The following is a 22,535-nucleotide window of genomic DNA, read 5'->3' on the forward strand; positions in this document are numbered from 1 at the left end:
ACAAAAACAGTATTTTACAAAGCAACATTTCTTGCACAGCCCCCAGTACAGACAGTTATGAATGTCTTCAGACTCTAGTTTAAATTTATTTGCACTTAACTGCAGCAGTAAGCAAAAAATGTGTGGGTCTGAGATCTTGGGGACACTAGTTTCATTTACCTGTATTTTTTGTAGTGATTGACTATGAAATTATTTTTCTGCCAATACCTAATGTGATTTCTCGTCTGGCTCCCTGCGGTTGGGTAGGGGGTCACTCAATTCCTAGTTTAACAGCCACTAGTAATGGATAAGACTGAAGGACTTCACAGTGAGCTATTGGCTTGCGCACGGCGAAACTCCTGGCTCCAGGTTCAGATTTGTATTGCTGATGAATAAACTAGACGGTCATTTCTATTAAAAGGGAATTTTCTTACTTTAGGTCTTCACCCTCATCCTGCACAGTCTTCAGAGGGCTTTCCCCTTCCAGAGAATCACTGCGATGTTTCTCTTTTGCTAGGAGCAGGTCCTGCATTTCCTGCTGGTGAAAAGACAGTTCTATATCTAAACAACGAAGCAGACGCTTGTGCCGTTGACTCGCGCAATACTCCAAGCGTTCTGAGGGGTTCTCGCCCTTGTTAAGGATTACTCTGCCTCAGAATGCTTTACAACCATGATAAAAGCATAGCGTGCTTGTGAAAAAAATGTCATGCCGTGACTGTATTGATTTTACTGGATCACTTTAATATATTAAAGTTGATCTTTCTTTGGTTTTCATTTCGCTAAACACTGGATGAAATTCATTGTAGGCGGTTTCACTTAAGACTGTCATGAAATGGTGTATTCGAGTGACATGCTTGTAAAATTTTAATTATACATATTTATATAAATGTACATTCATATTCCTCTTCCTTGTATATTATATACCATATATATAACACTCTTCATATTTTTATATTTAAAAAATTAATTCTGCCTCATTGACAAAAAAAACTTTGAAATAAAGTTCAGATGTGGTATGTGTCTTTTTCCCTCAGAGAAGCCAGTTTACATTAAACTTGGTCTATCAAAGAGACAGTAAAGCTTCTCTGTCTCAGCTATGTCTCACCATAATAAATCTATTGTTTAGTCTCAGTTCAGACTGGAACAATGTATTTGCAACTGGAACATGTGCAAACCAGAAGTAGCAGAATGTGGACAGACAAATATTAAAACCAGAATGGAACTTTCTTGGCCCTGTAGCTGCCTCTACTCCATCTAAACTGGAATATAGTTGTCTTTCTCCCCTTCAGTATCTGCAGATTATAGACTGTCATAAAGTCAAGGGCATTTTGAATTTTGTACACCCTTAGTTCTCACTTAATTAATTTTAATAATTAGATTATTTCTACTTAATCAAGATAAACTAACAGGGGAATAACACTCAAGGACAGGTAAGTCATTTATTTTCGTAATATACTTTTGTTTACTAAACTGGAAGAATGAAAAATGTTTTCCACTCTTAACCAAGATTTGCAATAAATCGTCACATGAACCTGCAGGATTTATGCTGTCAGGGCTTGGATATGTACACAGTTATATTTTCTCAACACGAATTTCAACAGATAAATTTCATGCCAATAGAAGTGTTCTACTTCCAACAATAAAACCACAGATATAAAAAAAAATGTTCAGCCAAATTAATGTTAATATAGATATTTGTAGCATTTTTAAAAAGCTCACATATACAGTAAACCGTAGACAAAAGTTAATTGCCAACAACCTTTGTCTCTATATACATACAGCAACACAAAACAAAACTGCTGATCAAAAAACACTTAGGAGTAATACAATGTTATAACAGGCAATGTTTTGTCTGCAGGCAAAAGCTAATTTAGGACATATATCTGATTTCTTAATAACTTGGATTTCAGCCATTTGGGTATTTTTAAAATCACAATTAGGTGTTTAAGATCCTGAGAGAATCCCATTGCAGCAGTAACAGCCCTGTGCTGTCTGACAGACAAGCAAGGACACACATACTGTATCTGCTACTCCCAGTCTCAGCTGGGATACTCCTTACAGGCATGGGAAGGGGCAAAAAGAGAGTTGTGAAGACAGAACACAGAATCATTCCAGTCAAAACGTGTTCAGAGACTGTTCTACTTCTTATGTCTGAGTGGGTCAGGACTTGTTGTGACTCCCAGCGGAATGACTGCAGTTGGTGTTGGCCCTTTCTTTGAGGACAGCTTCATTTAAGGCCAGCCCTTGTTTGACTACAGATCTCCTGATCAGATGGCAGACTTTACTCAGTACATCACAAGGGTTCCTGTGAAAGAAGTTTACAAGTGGTATCCTAAAGAAATTTCATGTCCAATCGTGTTATTTCTCATGACTTTCCCTGTTCAGCCATTCTTGTTACGGTCCACTTTAAAACCAAAGCATTGGCTCTCAATCTGCAGACTCTCGTCTTGCATCTCAAAACTGTGATGGTGCTCAATAAATAGATATTGCTGTTTCAGGTTCTCTCCATTACCCAGTATTTCGATGTGCTTGGTTGTTGTTTTTTTCTATATCGGTTTAAAAATACAACAGCATATACACATTTTTCAAATGCCAAGTCCGAAACAACTACCTCTAAAGTAAGGTGCTCCAATTAAAGACCATACTGCCCTGTCACGCCTGGCTAGTTCTGTCTCAGTCTGAGGACTGTGTCCTGCCCGTGTGAAAATATCACCACTGTAGTCCCTGCCTGGATTCGTTCCTGACCACTCGCAGGATCAGACAGCGCTAACGCCATCGCTCCAAAAGACCAGTCCACTGCTTCGGCCGGCAGAATTGCACACTGCCCACACTGTCGCCGATTGCAGTGAGCGGTGAATATGATGGGGTATGAAACAAGAACACGCATGCTGAAAACTGCAAATGTGGGCTGCCTTCGCATCCCCTTGTCAGCAGCTTGTGAGGAAGCATGATTCTTATCTAAATGACACTTTGCCTGTAATACCTGTTTTGGAGCCATTACATAACATATAATTAAGCACTTTTTGCTTGGCCCAATCCCTCTTATGTGGGAATAGCGAGCTGTGGTGTGGAAGAGAACACCGAGATTCATTTTTTATATGATTATATGATTGCGTACTTATTCATTTTTGATCCCCGAATCCATTTTAAAAAAAGGAAACAAAGTAGTTCAATTTTCATTAATTAAACAAAAGCTGTATAGCACATATGCACGAAAGACCTAAGGTATCAAGAAATGTCTTAATTTCTCATTTTCATAAAAGAATGCAACAATAAAAGAATCAGACTTGGACATCATTTTACACTTAACCCAATGGCACTCTGGCACATCTGTTGCATTTAAACATTAATAATATACATTTCCAATTTGTTTTGTAAACAAAGTGACACTTTTTTAGAAAGGTTGAGAGTTCCTTTTCCCAAAACATTCCCTGGTTTGCAGAAATGTTATAAGGACAATGTGTAAATGATATACTGTAGTTACTGAAAGGATGTTGTTTGTTTTTTTTCCACCATTTTGTCACGCCATGGTTAGATGGTAAAGTAAGAGTCATTTATAGATTATTTTAAAAAATTCAGTCCAGTTTGTCAAGTTTTGCAAAACAAGCAGAGAAACAGAGAAGTGGTTAAGAAGATGTCTGTGGATGCCCATGGGATGATTTAAGATTATTTTGAAGGTAAACATTAGCCCTTACAAAAACATATCAGCATGCAATACATTGTACATTTCCAGATCTACAAGAAGTGGGGTGTGACACATTTCTTATAAGCAGCTTGGAATTGTGCCTGGGAATATAACCTCCAGCCTTGCACAGGCAGAGTCAGTTGTAACCCCATAAAAAAACCTCCTTTTTCCTTCTAAAAACAAGAACAGAAAAGTTACGGGACAGATTAAAGCTTGAACTAGATACTGTACATTCTGGAGTGCAATCTAAGTGTAATTACAACCAGATTTCCATTTTTCTACTATCTTCTACTCTCATTGTATGTGGTTTTAATTTTCTTTGAATTCTTGCCAAAGGAAATTTGTTCCTTAATGAGAACAATCCTTTGCACTCTGATACCTGGGGCTTGTGAGGCCCAGGGCAATGTGGAAACTTGCTGTCTTTGATAAAACCCAAATTTACACAATATTTTCTCTGTTCCAGCCCCTTCCCAAATAGTTTAGATACATGTGTCGCATGAACTAGACTAGCATTGTTAATTGCTTAAATAATAGATAACTACATTACAGACAAACACAGAGGTCGTTTTTAAGAGATAAGTTACATTGGAAAAAACAGGTAACACTACATGCAGGAAGCTGTTAAAATCAGAAACTGGATTACAGATGATATGAAGTTACAAGTAACATTATGTTTAAATAAAGTGTGTTTGTTCATGGTAAACTCTTTAGGTGTGTAATTTCTTCTATTTGAATTTAGGCAACCAAAGCAAATTTTCTAATTCCATTAATAAATAAATGAAGAGCACTACAGGAACCAGATGTGAAGATGAAACAAAACACCTGACTAATTGTTTGAAATGCTTGAATCTTATTTTACTCTGTGTAGGGGTTTAAATTATAAACTGCAATTAAATCCTTCTTCCAAGACACCAATGCAAACATGCACATCAACATCAGATGTTGGGATATTTACTTATAGTCTCTCTTCAATTATAAGTCCTTCACAAAGTAGAAGGACAGGACACTCGTGCTCTGTTCTGTCCTCTGGAAATTATCAATGCAAGAATACATGTTGTTTTCAAAAACATCAGAAACAAAAGTTTTATGTTCCTGCATTGTAAGATAGATGTTCCAATGTATCTGAACATGTGACAGTAAAATAATGACTTACACATGTGTAACAGTGCAAATGTTAATGTCATGTGTTCCATGAAACGGCTTAGTTTTGCCAAGTTATTTTTTAAAACTAGAACACTTATCCTTTTAATTGGTGTATCCTCTACTGTCCCCCTCCCACTGAATTTTTAAAATGAAGTACAATGTCTTAGTTCCACTTCTCATTTTTTGCCTCTCTAATGCCTCTCAATATATCATTACTAAAGCTAATAAAAACATAACTTCAATAATATTGGTTGTTTACAAACACAGGCCATTTGTTTTTAGAAGCCTAACTAGAAGTAACAGTCTATAAAAGAGTAATCTAAAATCATTCAAACTACAAACATTTGATTATGTTGCTCTGACTCACACAGAATTACTCATCCAACAGTCAGAAGGTAGTGATTGGTTAAAGTAAAAAAAAAAAACAAGCTCAATTACAGAGTTATCATTGTGCAAAATCTGGTTTAACACAAACAACCTGAAATGTGATGCAAGAGATTCGAAAAAAAATCTCGAAAGCTTGTGTTTCGAGAACTGTCAGCGACTGTTATCTCCATCTTTTCTCTCTCTCACCTCGACGTCTGTGAGTGACAGTTCAAGGATTACTAGAACAAACACGACACACATGTTACAAAGAAAGCTCAGAAGACACAGATTCACTGGAGCATTTCTCCTACTGATTCTGCATGCCCAGGGCTCATCAGTCAGGACACTGAACAGGCATTCACTGCACTACATCACACTGGAATGATAAAGCCTGCTGTCAGCTAGTGCTGTACTACAGACAGTGTAAAACGATGCAATGGCCATTTGCTATCTGGGTTATTGTCATGGCTGAGTTGTACTGCATGACTTAAGATATGGTTCAGAGTCCTGCTACATGGCTGCTCCAGTTCTTAACAGTCACTCTAATATTCGTACTGCATCTCACATGGGGGAATTGCTAGGCACAAATATTGAGTCATACGGAGAAAATGGTAAAAAATTACATTTAGGTTTGGTAGCCTTTTTGTAGTTAGAAGCCAAATGATCCAAGGATCTTGTCCAAAATGTTTCTTGAAAGATGTGAACGTTTCAGCTTCAACAACAAATAGCCTGTCCCATAATCTCATACTCTCGTAGCACTCAAAGACGATCTGACAAAAGCCAAAAGTCTGAGCACACCACATGTCTGAGCAATAATTATATACTAGAACTTTCCATCCAACCAACAAAACAACTCTTGCTGTGAATTCTCAGGTGTGGTTAAGTCATCCAGATCACAATTTAGGGCCCAGAATGTTTTCTGAGTGTGCTGAAGAGAATCATCATAGGACTGAGGGAACGTACTGAACTTGGAACTCTTCCTTCAGAAAAATGACATATCTTTGGAAAATATGGCAATGGGCCCCCAATGCTGGACATGAGTATATCGAAACAATCCACTTTTGTCTGATTCATTGCTGTTTTCATTTTTAACCTCTTAGGCTAAAGTAGAATTTACAATTTCCTGTTGTCTATGCATATTAGCTAATTTTCAACACTGCACCTAAAATGAACTGCTTTAGTTTCTTCCATATGCTTAGGATAATATTTCCATATATTTCTTCATTAGTGTATTTCTTCATGGCAATAAAGAATGCACGATTCTGACAACTTTTAGACATGACATGTTATTTTGAGCTAATGAGTTACAGTCAACAATGTCTTTAAACCTGTTTACCTGCATCAGAAGCATGACTGTGTAAATGGATAAAAACGGATTTATTAACATCATTCAAAAAAGATGATGGAAAAGTGGACTGGAAGAATGGATGTTATAAAAATCTGAATTATTTTACAATGATATTCCCTTTTCTAAGTGACTGAATAAGCACCAGGATACATTTCACAAAGATTTCAAAATATTTGTGCAAAACGAAACAGATTCAAATTGAGCTATGTACTGTAGGCTAACAGGACACAATGTCTTCCACGTGCTTTTCCAAATGAAACATCATTGGATGTTTTTTCTGCTTCTTGTCCTGTCAAATATGTATTTTAAAAGGGCAGTAGATAGAGAGAAGATGGTGGCTCTTCTCAGAACCACATTGTCCGAAAAGCAGTAGGGGGTTGCAAGTTAAAAACCAGGAAGCAGAGCCTTCCAGTGGCCATCAGCTTCTGCTGTCTAGGCCAAAAGGCCAGACCTCCCTCCATTAGAGAATTCCACTCAATCCAGGCTCCATGAGACTGATGACCTCTTCTACACCATTAACTACACTACACCGCTTGTTACAGTTCGGTGCAGAGATGCACTAGATCACATCTGATATTTGCATCCCCCATTATGAAGTGCAACTCTGGTCAGAACAGTGTAGCGCTCTGCTCTGGAATCCATGTTCCACTGTAGCATATGAGAAAAATTGATTCAAAGAACCACCATTATCAAGACATAAGTGTTGAGGAAGATACTGTAAGTTTGAGGAAGATATGGAAGATGAGGAAGATTATTTTTAAAAAGTAATCACTCGCAGTTGCAAGTTACTTGTGTACGGGATTACTTTTTAAAATAAATTCTAAAGTTGGGGAAAATTGTTTTTAAGATGAATGTATTACTTGACATTGTTACATTCCACAGTGACTTTAAAACTATTTTCCTCCAGCAGACTAGTGTAAGATTGGCTGGCACTCTTGCAACTAGAAGGATGTGGATTCCGGTCCAGGGAGGAACGCTGCTGGTGTACCCTTCTCTTCAGACTGTCAATGTAAAAGAATATTTTTTTTAAACAACTTACAAAGTTAAAAGTTTATTAAAAAGTTGTGCTTTATCTGAGGTTATCACTTGAGCACAGGTTCACGGGAGCACAGCCTTAACAAACCATACATTCTGCCCTGGAGACAGTCCTGCTTTATTGTCACACAATTATACACAAATATTTTGCAAAAAGTGAATTTATTTGTGTCATCCCAGTAATGTGATGTACAATAGAATAAGAAAATATCTGGGAAATGTACTTGAGTTTACAGTAAAATATTTATCCCATTAAGTGTCACTCATTACCTACAACTCAGAAGTCAAGTATTCTGTAAATTGCTCACTACTAGAGCATTGTTACTGTATATTACTTTAAAATATGATTACTACTGCTATAGCATATTACTTCTCCAGTGAAATAATGCTACAGTAGACCCACAGATGGTGATAAATGGTGTTCAGGTTAATGATGAGCCACTGACAGGACAGAACAACCAAAAGATTGTGTTACATCCCTGCATGACCATTCTGGAATGTTACCTTGCGTTCCATTCATACATCCAGCTATATCCATAATCCAAGGAATAACTTGGTTTTCCTTGCACACTTTTTGTCCCAGAGACTAGAATGTTTGTTCTCTTACCAGATTAATCCATAATTCTTACTCAACAAAAATTCCTTTTGAAGAGTTCAACATGAAAACCATAAAACAACCATAAAGACTGATTTTAAAGTGTACCAAACTTCAATTCTCCACAGCCTTTTTTCATGTATCTCCACTTGTGTCATCCCTATTAAACCAAAGAATCAGACCATGAACGGAATGTGGAAAACTTTGCAAAGCAGATATAATCTAACTGCAGACATCTATCACAGTACACCAATGCTTTGAAGAAAACTTCAATGTGTGAAGTAATCAATTCAGTAAAAAACTGTAGCAACCCCATTACTGCTCAGTATGACCTAATTAATTTGCATTCTTATTAACGTACGAAAAAGAATATGTATAACTCCCGTATTTCACAGGGCTCATAGTGTAGCTTTTCTTTAGAACAATTTTCTTTTCTTTTCTTTAACAATTTGAACACTCAATGATAGAAAGTGGCACCTCACCATATAAATACAGGCCAGCATTTATAAGGCAACGGAGACAGATCACAAGGAACAATAAGTAATTGCCTATGTCAGTAACCTGCTTTAAACTGCACTATTAAGGTGACAGAAGCTGCAAGCATTCTTGAAATTGCAAAATGAGTTGATTTTACCATATGTATGACCCTATCATTCTTGCACATAATATGCAATATTTATAGCATGAAGTAAATAATACAGTATGTGGTAGGTCATTCGTTGGGTCTGCTTAAATTGTTATAAGCTTATTTACAATTGCAAGAAAATATTGAAAATGTGCAAGGCTGCCCACAAAATGAAAGTTTTGTTCCTTTATACCACTCTCTCTGTCTTACTTTACTGAAGGAATCATTTTCAGCCCCAGTATTTTGCTGATTAGTAACATCACCTGCAAAGGTCACGCGCACCTCAGCAGGCTCACCTGTAGGCCCGCACACCTCCAAAAACATCACATCAGCCAATGTCCACTTTTCTATTCCTCCTGAGCAACCCTGTCTGCCTGATTATTTATGATGCTGGGTTACATCGCAGCCTATGTCTGATCGCCTTTTCGGAGACACAACAGGGGTTTTTCTTAGCATCCGGTTATGAAATCCCTCAGTGTGCAAGTCTGTCCCACCAGTCATAACATGTCCACCTCGCGGTCAACTTCCTAATTGCCATGGGTGTGGTGTACTGCTGGGTCTTCACCTGCTCCCTAATCGGGCAGTGGGCTCTTTCACTGGCTTTTTTCTGTGTCTATCTGTTCTCTTCGACACAATCGTTTTGCCATTGGTTCTTTCACTTTTAGACGCCGGAGTATCTCAGATACTGTATATTATACTTATGGAGCAGTGTTAAGGTATTCTCTCCATTGTCAATCATTCCTTTGGTTTTATCATACACTGTGCTCTTGCAGCCCTGAGTGCCATCTTGAAGCTATAGACAACGTCAGGGATGATTTCTGAAGTGTGGCCCCCAATTTGATTTCTTCACGCTCATATACTTGACAAGAGTCTAAGACAACACGTTATGTTGTTTATCACGTCAAATTGCATTGGATTATTGCAAGAAAGTATTTCTTAGTGCCCCCACCCTCCCCCGTAAGCCCCTTTTTTCAATTCATAAGGTTTTCATTCCTTCAGCATTCATCCTGCCTTTCCCCAGCTCCTGCTCTGAGCTCACCTCTGTGCCTGGAGGCCCTGTCGTGAATCACGGACTCTGATTTCAAAAATGAAATGTCTTTAATCTCTCCCCAAGTTGTGAGTCACCTCTCCCCAGGATTAAAGAGGACAGCAGCTCAGAAGAGTGGAAATCTCCAAGGGTAGCGTTTGCTCCATACATATGTTCTCGATCCTGTTTATTATTCACTTAATTACAGCACTCAATTCTCTTCGCAATTACAAGAGACGGCGCGTGCTTGAGGTAGTGACTTAATCAAAATGTGACTTTTCTCAGCACAAGACAGGCAGGGTTCCTGGCAGATGATTTAATGAAATGGCAATCAGCTCAGTCCTGAAAGCTGCATTCAGTATTGAGTTGGCCGATAACTGTGCTTATGCCCTTGGTCATCCTGTATCAGTCCTGTTGGGCTTTCATCCCTGCCTGGCTGTAGCTAACGTGATGCTGCTGAGGCAGGAGCAGTTCAAGCAGCTGCCTCATGTCCTGCAATGTCCGGACACTGCAGGGACAGTTCCAGTGGGAATAAGAGCGCGCACTGCCCCCGCTTTTCAATACAAACTGGTGCAGAAAGGATGCCCTGACACAGCCGTGAAGTTCACTTAGAATAACAGAACCTGCGTAATCGGAATTTATGGAAGATCACGGTGTGACAAGCAGTTTAAAGACTTCATATAACACGGCATATGATGAATTACTTCACCGTCTGAAAAGATGGCAATTCCTGTGAGAGGAGAGCCCACCGATTGTGTACTAATACGATTAAACACCGCATTAGAAAGCTCCCGGTTAGGCAGGTTTCACTCTATCGAGGTTACGGCACAAAAACACTGTTTCCTTGGAGAATCTCGGGTGCTTTGATGATAACGGCCAAGAGCGTTCCTGGGCACAGCTCTTCCCTTTCACGCCAATCTTGAGCCTTTTCATCACTCGTCTCGCAGTCACAAGTAGGCCTCGGCATGCTGTTAAAACCTCACCAAGGCCACTGTTCCGTCCGAGAGGCCCTCCCCCATTGACCGAATTCTTAGCACCACGCGCTACACTGCTGATAAACGCAGAATACCGACTATCACGGTATGACCTGCCATTCAGTGCATGGGGATAGCTTACATTCCCATCTCTGATAGCTTGATCCCCTCTCTTGTTTCTCAGTCATGGAAAAATATTCAAAGGAGACGGAACAGTCAGGGCCCCCACCTTCTCTGCTGTGGAATGATAGGCATTCAGTCGATCCACAGCACAGTCCTATTTGCCAGATGTATTAGTATTGGGAATTTGGGACAATACAGTAAATGCAATAATAACATTTTTTTAAATAAAGCCATGCCCGAACTATTTATATTTTAATAATTTCAACTAATACTTAGATAATGTGTACATAATTACATCTACTCTATACAACTATAAAAAACAATAAACTATAGTAAATTATAAAAAAAAAAACTACTCAGGTTACCAACATTTCGTTGTCAATCTTATTTGGGCTAAACTGGGATGATTCTCTTTGATTTTGCCCTACTATGAAATCTAGAAAATCACCTGTCTGCCTTGCTTGTGCAGGTTATGTGCCTCATCCATGTGACACAAGGTACAAACAGCACATGAAATCTCTCAGCGTGTCAGAGTTTGATGTGAACAGGGGTTTGATTTAGCCCCAGGGTTTGCTGTAATTCCGTGCGAAGAGTCTGTCGCTGTTGGAATGCTTCTGTTACGGGCCTGTTCTAGCATGCAGCAGTCTCTCGGATCCCACAGGCCCGGCTGACATGACAGTGCTGCTCTGCACTGTGTGATTAGAGAACTGAGCAATGAAAACTGTAAAAATGGGCAACAGCATCTCAATTTGGGGAAGACGGTGATTCTGAGAGGCATTCAGCCTTTTTTTTATCAAATCAGGTCACACAGCCTAGTTAGTGAAGCAGAGTGGGCTCACACTGAACAAACCATGTGAAAAAATACCATAGGATCTGTATTAGTATGGCTTTAAAGCATCGGTCTGCATAATGAGCCCATTTTATTTCAAATGTTTGTAGCTTGCAGAAAAATAGAGGGTTAGACATAGACTTTGGCTTCCCAACCCTGCAGGCATGTAATTTTCTGAACTCCCTGGCACGAAAGGACACTAGTGCTCAGGCATGGCAGAGACTGTGTGAAAATACCATGGGGAAATTCTCATTCACCCAAAGCCTCTCAATGCTTCCTTTGTCTGTGTCCCATGAACTAATTTGGAGGAGGACAATTGCACACATTATGATTCTTCTTTTCTCCACATTTCTGAAATAGAGATGGAAAGCTCCGTGTGCAGTTGGCTCCAGCTCTGTCGAAACCGGGCAGCTCTGTGGTGTAATTACCAGGGCAATGAAAGACACCGACCTGCAGTCTGGCCTCCAGAGCTCGGATTCTCCACTGGTCCCTCAGTCGCTGTTGCCCCAGGCTCTCAATGAGTTCTCTGTTGCTGGCCTCCTCGCTGGCCAGCTGCGCCACAAACGGGAAAAGGTCAAAAACATTTTCAGATGAAGCCTGGGGAGAACATTTTGGTTGCACATTCACAAACTTTACTGCTCTACTGAGACTGTTACACACCTCACATGTTTATTTGTACTTTAAAAGCCCTTCATGCTCAGAGGTTACAACACTCTGTGATGAGTCATACCAAAAACAGCTAAGCTGAACAGGACAGAAACATGCCTCTCTTGTGCTATATCATTAGACGTTGACTAAACAGGACAAAAATATGATTCTGTTTAGAGAAATTACTGTTTGTGCTCAGCTTTAATTAATGCATCTTATTAAGTTTCCTAAGAATCTTTTCTCAATTGTTGGCCAAGCCAAGGAAAAATAGTCACATATCTAAAATTTAAGTGAAACCAACTCAATGCAGTCACTCATAAGCACTGGATTATTCTATTGGTTTAATAAATATATTACCTACAAATTAAGTTCCCTTTGGAGAGTAAATTAAAAAAGAAATGTGCTCAACTAACATTCAGTCTAATTTGTGATTGAGCATTTCTGTATTAGATGCAACTTGACAGGCTATTAATCTACAAAATGCTATGATATATAGTTTAAAAAGCATTAAATTAAATAATTTAAGTCATGGGATATTATGTTGAATTATTGTATAACACACCAGTAAGGCTTCACTTAGAATACTGAGCTTTTGGTCACCACATTAAAGAAAAGATAATGTTGATGCGGATTTAATCATAAGAATACGTTTGGGGCTTAAAGGAATGTTTGCTCACATAGAGGTGGAACTGAACAGAGTGGAATCTTGAACAGAGAAGATTACAAGGGGACTTGTTACAAATGTTCAAAATCCTTAAAGGCATTAATAAAGTCAATGCTGTGGACTTCTGAATGAGTATTGAAACATAAACCAGGGGACACAGGTGGAAACCACATGGAAGTACATTTAAAACCAAAAACAGGAGGGACGTCTTTATATGGCCAGCAGCCATATCTATCTGCAACTGGCAGCCCACTAAAGCTAAGCAGGTGTGAGCCTGGTCAGTACCTGGATGTGAGACCTCCTGGGAAAAACTAAGGTTGCTGCTGGATGAAGTGTTAGTGGGGCCAGCAGGGGGTGCTCACCCTGTGGTGAGTGTGAGTCCTAGTACCCCAGTATAGTGATGGGGACACTATACTGTAAACTGGCCCTGTCCTTAGTAACCTTTCTCATAATGTTTCAAACTTCTCATGTCTAGTATTCTAATGACAGTTTGCATTGACTCCACTGTTCTTACTTACTTGTGAGGATGAACCAGGCTTTACTACTACTTGTAGTAAATGCAGGGTCCTCATGCTTGAGTGCATGTGAGTACAGGTTTCAGTCCCAAGAGCACATAATAACCTAAATCGACTCAATATTTTTCCTACTTTAAACAGTTTTCCTGCTCTTCAGGTGCTGGCGCGTTAAAGAGACCTAGACAACTTTCAACAGCCCCCCAAGACCATGACTGGAAACTCCTGGCTTAATGTCAGAACAGTATAACTTAGCAGTTATAATAATAATAATAATAATAATAATAATAAACTTTATTTTATATAGCGCCTTTAAAGGTGGCTTCTCAAAGCGCTTTACAGGATGACAATAACAATAAATAAGAAGACTACAACAATAAATAAGAAAATTTCACAAGAGGACACAATTATAATTACAACAATACAACAATAAAAATAGAGGAGACCGTGGAAGATGGTATTAAGAAGAGCAGAGGGGTGAAGAATGGAACCAGTTAAGTAAAGGCTTTTCTGAAGAAGAAGGTTTTGAGTCTGGATTTGAAGGAGTTTAGAGAAGGTGACTCTCTAATATCCTTGGGCAAAGAGTTCCAGAGCTTGGGGGCATAGCAGGAGAAGGCCCTGTCGCCCATACAATGTAGACGGGCTTGGGGGACAGTAAGGAGGGCAGAATTTGAAGAGCGGAGGTTGCGAGGTGGGGAGTAGGGCAATAAAAGTTCAGACAGGTATTGAGGTGCCAAGCCATGTAAAACCTTGTAGGTGAGCATGAGGATTTTAAAGTCTACGCGGAATTTGACCGGAAGCCAGTGCAAGGACTCCAGGATAGGAGTAATGTGAACACTTGTACCAGACCTGGTCAGGATTCTGGCTGCTGAATTTTGGACATACTGCAGCTTGTTCAGAGTAGATTTAGATACACCAGGGAGCAGAGCATTGCAGTAGTCAATTCGGGAGAATACAAATATGTTGATCAGCTTTTCAGCCACAGTTAATGATAGCATAGGGCGTAGTCTTGCGATATTTCTAAGGTGAAAAAAAGATGTTTTGGCAGTATGCTGTACATGTGGGTCGAATGTTAAGCCAGAATCGAATATAACCCCAAGGTTTTTCAATTTTGATTGAAGCTCTAGTACAGAGCCATCTACAGACAGGGTTACAGGACTGGCTTTACGAAGTTGATGGGGGGTACCAATAAGCATGACTTCAGTCTTGTCACAGTTAAGATGAAGGAAGTTTTGAGTCATCCAAATTTTTTATGTCAGAGATGCAATTAGATAGAATAGAGACAGCCACGTCAGTGTCGGGTTTGGTATGGATGTATATTTGAGTGTTATTTACAGTTAAATAACAATGTACAGCATTAACATCAGCAAGTTGTGTTTGTCACATGATTGTTCTTAGAAAAAAATAAAATGTATAAATAACTGTTCTACACTGTTTTTCAACATACTATTGCCAGCCATCTCTAAGTATTTCAAGGAAATAAGCTTTAAAGGAAAAACAGATGGGTTTTAGTTTATTGGTCCTGACATGTTTCAGAAAACCCCAAACCGTGGTTTAGCCTGGGATGATATACTGGAAAAAAATATTTGCAACACAGCTTGAATTTTAAGAAGCTTAATTACAATTTCATACTTACACCAATCCAAACTCTCCTCCATATATGTGGACACTGGTGCTAAAACACGTGACTGCTATGCAGCATCATACCAAAGCCTTTTGTTCCAAAAAGTACTGCAAGGTTTCCCGCACTGCCGGAAAACTTCAGGAAAATGCCTACTCAAATTTCTTTTCTTTAAAAGAAATAGCAGATTCAGTCTAGAAGAAATCTGATTGTTACTAATTTCACACTGGTCTGCATTAAAGCATGTAGTAATCTATTTCCCTTGCAAAACTGTAAATGAAATGTCCAACTTCTGACCTGACCTTCCTCTGTAATGGAAACAACAAGAGCAACTGGCCTTTCTGGGGCAGAGAAGGGATCAGAAGTCAGGCAAGAGCCACGTCAGCTAGAATATAACACATGTGTATAAAATCAGACTCCTACAATCTGAGGGTAGAAATCCTTATGGATTCTGGTAAATAGCAGGTGTCTATCAGGATGTCTTTACTTTTCCTGCGAAATGAGTTTTGCAGATCCCTTCCAGTGAGATATTTGCAGGAATATGAAAAGATCATGGCCCCTACCTCCCTTTTGTACAGGAATTGTGGTCAATGTTTCATGTGGATGTCATGGGACTGAAGTTAAGAAAGCAGCTAATGTTGCTACACAAGAATTGAACTTAGTATTCATACTCCTATTTACCATTACACACCCACACACAGCTGGGAAAGAGCATTCTGTCCACGTGGAAGAAGTAAATAGGCAGCTGTGACATTTCCCAAATTAATTTCTTACTGTGTTGTGTGCGATCACTGAAACACAAGACTCCACATTAACCTTAACAATAACAGTACAGAATTCGGATCCCACTGGCGCTAACCTTTCAGCATGGGTGGCAGCTAACTGCTTTACATCAACTAACCCCTTAGTAAATGGGCTGACCCGTCTCATCAATAACAATTTTATCATCTTCCTAGGCCTGTGTGTCAGTCCTCGTATATAACGAGCCCCCCTTGGATTCAAACCGCAAGCTCAAGAAAGAACAGAAACACAAAAAGGCAATCCAGCATTTCACCAAAAAAGTTAAATACCGTACATCTTCACCTCTTTTTTCTTTCATCGGGATCAGATCACTTTAACTTCTGATTTCTTCGTACGTGACAATACGTTTTGCTGATATTCTTAACTAACACCTTTTTGCAGGAATAATTAAGTGTAGGTTAATTAATTAAATAATTTCAGGCTTCTCTTACCCAAAATCTAGGGCCGTACAGTTGTGCAGTGGTTAGCATTGTTGCCTTGTAGCACTGGGGTCCTGGGTTCAAGTCTAGAGCTGGGGTGCTGTCTGTTTGGAGTTTGTATGCTCTCTCAGTGTTTGTGTGGGTTTCCACTGGGGGCTCTCACAGTCCAGTACTGGTAGGTTAATTGGCTTCTGTGAAAATTGGCCCTGATTTGAGTGTGTGTGTGTGTGTGTGCGTATGTGCCCTGCAATGGACTGATGGCCAGTCCAGGGTGAATTCTGCCTTGTGCCCACTATGTGCTGAGATAGGCTCTGGCTCTCCCACAACCCTGACTTGGAAGAAGCATTTAGAAAATGAATGGATGTTAAATAAAATCTTTAATCTTAAGTAAGGTAACTGAAAACAGTGAAAAACCTATCCTGAGATACTATGAGTCCATTGAAAACTGTCAAGCCTTGGTGTTAAATTATGATATTTCAGGAACAATACATTTTCTATAAATACTCTGGAAATACTTTTGATTAGCTGTGGAATATACACAAGAGAGTGCATCACAAATGCAGTGTTATATGAATGTGTCATATTAATGAGCCAGAGTGTTGCATTAATTGATTAGAGTTTAAAAATTAAAGATTGATCATTCCTTTTATTATTTAATTTGCAGTTTTGCAGTTCGTGTCCATGAAGTCTTTGAAATACATAGATAAAAACAGATATAGTAGGTCCGGTTGCGCATGGCCTGTAGTATATTTCTAGGTCAGACAGATGGATGCATAAGACTGTTACTGAAAGCATGGATCAAGAGTCACAGAGCTGCTTTAAGATGGCACTATCCACTGGGCCTGTGCAAAACAGACTAAACACCTTTGTTACCATTCACCTTCAGAAGGGAGCAGGGGACTTGCTGATCTTGTTATGCCCAATTCTATCACATTAATCCTATTTGCTGCTGGAGGAGGTCACTTTGACCTCTACACATTCTATGGAGCCACAACCTTTTCACGTCATTTGTATGTGAAAGCTATAATTGGCTATTGGTTATATAAAATATAACACAATGCAAATTAACAGTTCCTTTTGTGATAACTGGACATCACCCACTTATGTATTGCTTCTAATTTCTTATATTACATGTATAACTTGATTCTTGGAAATGATCTTGGAAAAGATCTCATTTCCCGGTGAGTACTTGGAAAAGAAGGGCATGAGCAGAGCCAGCTTGTCTTGCTTTTGTCATACTGGGCATCAAGGACAACCTGACTTTCACTTCCAGTTTTTACAAATGATCTTTACTTGGCCTTTCACACTAGAGCCAGATTCATCACTTCAGAACATTCAAATTAGAAAAATATTTTTTGTGCGCTTCTTGCTCAAAAGCAGCTGAGTCATCAATGAAATGAATGGCTTAGAAAGGCTTGTGCACTTTTATGATTTCCACTGTAAATACTGACAGCTTAAATGTCCAAACAAACAAAGGTTTCGTTGACGCGATTTTTTTGCAATTGCTTGCTTTTTTCGTTATTTAGAAAGAGTAATTTGTTCTGCATTTCTGCTAAGAAATGCAACACAATTGTAGTGCAGGCTTTCAAAGCTTTTGTGGACCACAACAATGAGCTGAAGATTTTAATCTCTTACTAAACAGCCTAATAGTGTACTCACACATACACAGCGAGAGATGGCCCTGTTGGAACTAATGGCAAACATCAATGCAGTGAATAGAAAGCAATGCTAATTATTGAGAACCTCTTAAGCTTTGGAAGGATTTTGCATGGATTTCCTGGAATTCTCTTCTTTATGATGTCAGAGGGTCTATGAGGTGATGCCATAGCAACAGCTGAGAGTACATATTTTCCTGGCAACACTTAAAAAAAAACCAGTGAACTCAGAGTGAAGTTTTAAGAACAGTTCTGTACTGAGGCCAAGGCCATTATTTCAGAATAACCCATTCTGTAAAAAAAAATTGTCATTCTGAGTTTTCATCCATACAATTTATTTCTTTGTTGTAATAAATCTTGACAAAAATGTCGTTCATAAAAACATGTACATTTGGTTAAGCATAATTTAGGTTTTACCACAAATGGTGAATAGCACGGAAACTTTTCCACAGTACTTTCTCTTTTTGCAACTAAATTAAATTCAATACATTGGTTGTGGGGCTATGGAAAGCTACCCAACCATGTGGTTGAAGCTGGTCCCCAAGAAACGGCTGAAGCACTCCAAGAAGCACTGCAATCAATCAGCTACCAACTACCAAACATCTCTTGATGAACGAAATGGCCTCCTCTTGTTTGTATCCTTGGCAGATCTACATCCAGTAGATATGAGGCTCCCTGTAAGCTGGACATCTCCCCCGGACCACAACCCCTAACAGGGCTTTGTCACTGGGAGGAGGCACAGGCAAGACAGCAATCCAGCAACAAAAACAAACAACGCAGGCCTGTGTTAGGTTGAGCTGTCACGAGTCTTGACAGGCAGTTGAAGAGGGCCAGGTGTTCAGATGTTGGGCCTTGCTGTTTTGGGGGAGCTTATGCGTTTACTGCCCTTATTATTAAATTATTAATAATAATAATAATAATTCCTTACACTTATATAGCGCTTTTCTGGACACTCCACTCAAAGGGCTTTACAGGTAAACGTGCAGCCCCACCTGGCTGATGCGAAGGCAGCCAGAGTGCGCCAGTACACTCCCCACACACCAGCTCTCAGTGGGGAGGAGAGCAGAGTGAACCAGTACACTCCCCACACACCAGCTCTCAGTGGGGAACAGAGCAGAGTGAGGAAGCCAGTTCAGAGATGGGGGTTATTACGAGGCCATGACTGGTAAAAGCCAATGGGAAATTCGGCCAGGATGCAAAGGTAATACGCTGGGATTTTTAAGGACCACAGTTTTATGTCTCATCCAAAGGACGGTGCCTATTTTACAGTATAGTGTTGCCATCACACAGACCACAGGGTGAGCACCCCCTGCTGGTCCCACTAACACCACTTCCAGCAGCAACCTTAGCTTTTCCCAGGAGATCTTCCATCCAGGTACTGACCAGGCTCACACTGCTGAGCTCCAGCAGGCTGCCAGTTGTGATCCACAGGGTGATATAGCTGATGGCTGTAGCATCTAAACTTTCCTGATCTCATGTCTCATCTTCCATCCAGCCCTTATCCAACCATTATCTAATCTCTTCTTCCAATTCAGGGTCACAGGGGAGCTGGAGCCTATTCCAGCAAGCAGCAGGCACCAGGTGGGGTCCAACCTGGAAGGGATGCCAGTCCATCACACACACGCACACACTCACACCAGTGCCAATTTTCCCAGAAGCCAATTAAGCTACCAGCATGCCTTTGGACTGTGGGAGGCGATGGGAGTTCCACAAGCACAGGGAGGAACATTAACTATTACACCACAGCGTCACCTTCAACCACTGTCTTCATCCTTAATCTCCTTTACAAGTGCTCTTACAGTACAGCTCATCCTAGACTGCCTCTATCTGTCCTGCTCCCGCGAAAAACAAAGCCAACATTCCTGTGTACATTATTTATCGAAAACTTACTGATGGGCTATAGATAAAGGAAAAGGTTTGTTTTACAGCCACAAAACTTGCAAGGAAAGCAGATATTGGTTTTGTAACACGTTTCAAAACCAAAACTTCCATGGACATGAAAAATTCATCTAGCACATCAGTATCACCTAAAACAACGTCTTCTGATGAAGAAATGCACAGGCTTATTGTATTAAAGCGATATCTTTGAACGCATGGACCAGATGACCTCATAAACATACACTTACACTGTATTCACCTTAACTGTTAGGGATTGACAAAGTGATTTTAGCCAAAAGCGTTACAAGTTTTCGAAGTCCAGAAGCATTCCCCTCCTCCCCAAGTAGGAAAAGATCTTTGTTTTGGGTTTTTTTTTATTGTTCAAACATACTGTAAGTGGGGGAAAAAATATTATCTTTATATATTTCAAGCATGACTCGGGACCAAGAAATCGCTGTTTCAAATCGAAGACCAGCAACTCATTTTATAACCTTGAGGGGAGATTTTTCTCTACGTGGCTCTGGGCCACTCAGCTGTAAAATTAGGTGTAAGGAGCTGCTGATGGAACAGAACAGTTTTTTTCTTCCCACTATTTTCATCAGCAAACAACGCGTTCGATTTTTTTTATTCTGATAACAGTAATCAACTGAGCACATACACAGATGGATGTAGATGGACTGTAGCTTAATTTATTTTTTTGCTTTCGCTTTCCTTCTGCTTTCCTCTGTGGGGGGGTCGTCCTTCTTACGCCGTTGCAAGCAAATGACCTTTGCAGCTTTTGTTAAGATGCCAAACCTTGTTCACGAAGGGAAGGAGTTTGGGAGAGGGGAGAGGGGAGGGGGGAGAATTAAAAGGTAATGGCTGAGGAACCCAGCCAAAGAACATGAATCAAGCAGTTCAGTTTACTGACCCCCCTCCCACTCGCTTGAACCAGCAGTCTGGGGCTCACCGTTGATTCCAGTGCGGCGGCCTCGCTCCTCAACTCTTCCGCCTTCTCGAGCGGTCTGTACTCCTCTCCCGCTGCCCGATTCCCGTGCATCTGTTCGTCCTTCGCCAGGTGCGAGGGCACAGAGGGCTAAAAGACAACACCGACACGAACAGCGTCACTCCACGGCTTTCATTCCTGAGCGACATTGCTTACACGGTTTAGACCTGCAGAAGTTGTTTTTTTTCCGATGCTACTGCTTTGCCGCTCCGTAGCTCTCATTGACTTGAAAACATATCAATATCAAGTCGTATCTATCACTCTTTAAGTAAAAGGGGTTTGTGAAAATTGGTCAGTGTCTGCTTTTCCCCCCTTCTATCCTGTGCAAACATTTTAAGGCTTTTGTCTGTTGCCTTGATTGTCTTAACATTTTAGATGATAAAAGATTGCAAGATTTTCCCTTCAGTTAAAAGGAGGTAAAAAGCGTCTCTATTAAATAATGATGTGGAAGTCTGCCCTCAGTGCAACTGAATTTGCGGATCGTTTTAGTAACATGTTTCAGCTTATTTTTCAAACCGTCCCCATGCCTTGTGCGCAGTAACCCGGCATCATACATCACGGTTCCTGAAAGTTCATGGACAGTCCTCAGAAAAGGTCTGTAAACACATTAAGTAAAAAGAATGTCCGAAACAAAACTGAGAAAGTCGCAATCAACAAATCTGTAAACTTATCATGTATTTTGCAATGATTGGAGGATTTCTTTAGTTACTAAAAATTGTAAGACTAACAATCCAGTCTTGCATTGTGTCATAATTGCACGTCCACGGTTCACAGCTTCTGGTGGTTCTACATGTGGGGCTGTACATTCAGTTCATGTACAGTACTTGAGACAGCGATCTCATCAGCTTTGAGCTGGTCATACTAAACAGGATATTTGAAATGCCACGTTATTTGGACGAATTCTGCAGCTCTTATCCGTTTCTGGTAAACCTCCAAACAGAAAATAATGCATTTAATGCTACAAAACTGGGCAAACACTCAGGAAAATAGGCTTGCTTCGAGACGACGTGAAGTCCCATTCTAACGCTGAGGAATGCAGTGGAATGATGGTTTTGCAACATCATCTAGAGGCATCTCGATAAAATCTGGTGTTTAAAGAAATTACTTGAGAGGGATTGGTAGAAACACTGAAGATTTCAGGCTTAAGGGATACTTTATTCAGCGAAGCACTGATTTTGAGTACTATAAAAAGAAATGGTGAGAGCTGAATTTGCCCACCACACATTGCTGTTAATGTCTCAGCGGTAACCTGGTGTAATTTTTCCCTTTCCAAGTTGTTCAGTATCTGTTTCAGAGGGAGAGGTATTACATTCCCAGAGTTTTCGTTTTCTTTCTCTAAAGGTTGCTCGGACCATAAAGATAGGTATTCCCCCTTCTTTCCACTGTTACAACATGGCTAGAACAGCTCTGCCTGCCCCTGTCTGGATTCGCCCCCCGTGGGTCACGGTACCGTTCGACACCGTCAGAGAGGGATGACGTCACTCTTTCAAGAAGATCGGCGTGCTGAGCCCCCTACACTAAATCCTTTCAAGTTCCGGGTTATTGAACAAACTGACCCGTTAAACTATTTTTAAGGTTGTTGGTGATCGGCTAAGAGCGTTCAGATGCACAGACAACTAATAT

The 22,535-nt window shown here is 40.1% G+C and overlaps 1 protein-coding gene across 6 annotated transcripts in view; it reads right to left on the minus strand.

Annotated features, from left to right (window-relative positions):
* Positions 1-22,535, minus strand: part of LOC102683733 (lamin-B1) — a 66,056-nt gene that overhangs the window by 17,641 nt on the left and 25,880 nt on the right. For 5 of the 6 annotated variants that reach the window (XM_015352011.2, XM_069192740.1, XM_069192738.1 and 2 more), the window contains exons 6-8: positions 20,877-21,002; positions 12,180-12,281; positions 414-517 (exon numbers count right to left, since the gene is read on the minus strand). In XM_015352011.2, coding sequence (XP_015207497.2) covers positions 414-517; positions 12,180-12,281; positions 20,877-21,002 — 332 coding nt within the window. The remainder of the gene's footprint in view (positions 1-413; positions 518-12,179; positions 12,282-20,876; positions 21,003-22,535) is intronic. The other variant, XM_015352010.2, reaches the window with a different exon arrangement.

Source organism: Lepisosteus oculatus, chromosome 7 (assembly GCF_040954835.1).
Source record: "Lepisosteus oculatus isolate fLepOcu1 chromosome 7, fLepOcu1.hap2, whole genome shotgun sequence".
Classification (NCBI taxonomy): domain Eukaryota; kingdom Metazoa; phylum Chordata; class Actinopteri; order Semionotiformes; family Lepisosteidae; genus Lepisosteus; species Lepisosteus oculatus.